At 57.6% G+C, this 1,768-nt stretch overlaps 1 protein-coding gene across 1 annotated transcript in view; it reads right to left on the bottom strand.

The window, feature by feature from the left end:
* Positions 1–6: 6 nt before the first annotated feature.
* The window catches only part of LOC104271357 (phosphoinositide 3-kinase regulatory subunit 5-like), a gene marked incomplete at both ends in the record, with an annotated part of 10,306 nt that continues 8,544 nt past the window's right edge, over positions 7–1,768 (bottom strand). Inside the window, one exon of the mRNA XM_009865997.1 lies at positions 7–496. Coding sequence (XP_009864299.1) covers positions 7–496 — 490 coding nt within the window. The remainder of the gene's footprint in view (positions 497–1,768) is intronic.

Here is a 1,768-nt window from a genome sequence, read left to right as displayed (position 1 = left end):
GGGAGCGAGCCCATGTCCGGGCAGTCCTTCAGGTCCCTCCTCAAGACCAACTGGCTTTTGCTCTTGAACAGTTTGTAGATCTTGTTGGTCAGCGTGTGCCGGTATTTGTGGGGGCTCTTCTCCACCTTCAGCTCCGGCCTCCCCACCACATCCAGGGAGCTCTCATCGCTGTCTTCTGCGTACCCGCTGTCCATGCAATCCTTCAGGCTGGAGACAAATGACTTCAGGGACTTTCTGGAGACCACCGTCAGCTCCGAGATGGAGTCCTTGGAGGTGGTGAACAGGGACACTCGTGAGGGCTTGGATCCCTCCTCCGACAGCGCTGAGTACACAGAGTCTCTGGAAATGGCACTGAGCGGGGAAAGCAGCAAGTCCCGCTCGGGGGAGCAGCCATCGGTTTCCACCTCCTCCTCCTCCTCTTCGTCATCCTCCTCATTCTCTGAGGCCATGGGCTCAACAATGCTGCACTCTTTGCTGAGGACCTCATTGAGGATATCTGAAAGGCAACCGGAGGGAGCTCGTGTCTGGCACGGGCACCAGCATAACCCCTGGAAATGTGATGCCCTGAGACACCAACATCACTGCAGCGTGGCCAACGCTTTCTTTGATCCTTCACGGTTTCAAACAAGGAGCTGAAAACCTCCTACAGAAGGATTTTAGATTTCCATAAAGCGCTGAGGCGATGCAAAACAAAACGCGCTTCTCTCCTTGCGACCAAGTTCTGTTTGGGTTCTCAACAGGCAAACACCAGTCGGGCTTTTGCTTCCTTCCTACACGAATTTCCCAACGTGCTCACGTCCCATCTGCGTTCAGCCAGGGAGCAGGAGGAAAGCAAGGTGTTCGGCTAATCGAACCCAGCTCACCACACTGCGGGTGGCTTCCTGGCAAGGCTGGACTCGCTGCAAACCCAAACCGGCCCCTTGGTCCAGCTTGGTGGGGCCAGTGGGCAACAAACACTAAACATTCTCAGGAACAGAAAAGGTCTTCCAGGAATGGGGAAGCTGGAGAGACCAGCTCAGCAGAAGGGGAAGCCACCGCTTCCCCTGCAAAACTGCTGCGGCCGTGCCGAGGGCACAGCAGAGACACCCATTCCTTGGCCGTCCCTGCTGTGGGGAGAGGGGGAGAAGAGCTGCAATATCTGAGGGGTCTCAACCCCACAAAGCCCCGACATCTCCATGTGCTCAGGCTTTTCTAGCAACAACTATTTCCAGGGCACAAGCGAGGTTTACTCCTTGCGGAGGAGCTTTCTGCCAAACGAGGTCCCCGTCCTGCCAAGATCCCCACAGGCTCGGGTGCAGCGAGTCTCTCCCAGCCTAACGCGAGGCACGGCTTTGCCCAGGAGAGCGAGTCCGGTGTGATTTGTCTCCAGCAACATGTGTTTTGGAGCCACCAGCACCTTGTGCCCACCTGCCCAGACGAGGGCTTTGAGATGGAACAGGATGCCCAGAGTGGGGATGGAAGCCGCATCCCTGGAAGTTTCCCACAGGCTCGGGTGCAGCGAGTCTCTCCCAGCCTAACGCGAGGCACGGCTTTGCCCAGGAGAGCGAGTCCGGTGTGATTTGTCTCCAGCAACATGTGTTTTGGAGCCACCAGCACCTTGTGCCCACCTGCCCAGACGAGGGCTTTGAGATGGAACAGGATGCCCAGAGTGGGGATGGAAGCCGCATCCCTGGAAGTTTCTAAGGCCAGGCTGGACGGGGCTCTGGGCAGCCTGACCTAGTAGGGGGTGTCCCTGCCCGTGGCAGGGGGTTGGAACTAGGTGATCTTT

The sequence above is a fragment of the Apaloderma vittatum genome, unplaced genomic scaffold, assembly GCF_000703405.1.
Source record: "Apaloderma vittatum isolate BGI_N311 unplaced genomic scaffold, ASM70340v1 scaffold32023, whole genome shotgun sequence".
NCBI classification, from domain to species: domain Eukaryota; kingdom Metazoa; phylum Chordata; class Aves; order Trogoniformes; family Trogonidae; genus Apaloderma; species Apaloderma vittatum.
The sequence above is the reverse complement of the archived record's forward strand: the minus strand, read 5'-3'. Positions and strand labels throughout refer to the sequence as shown.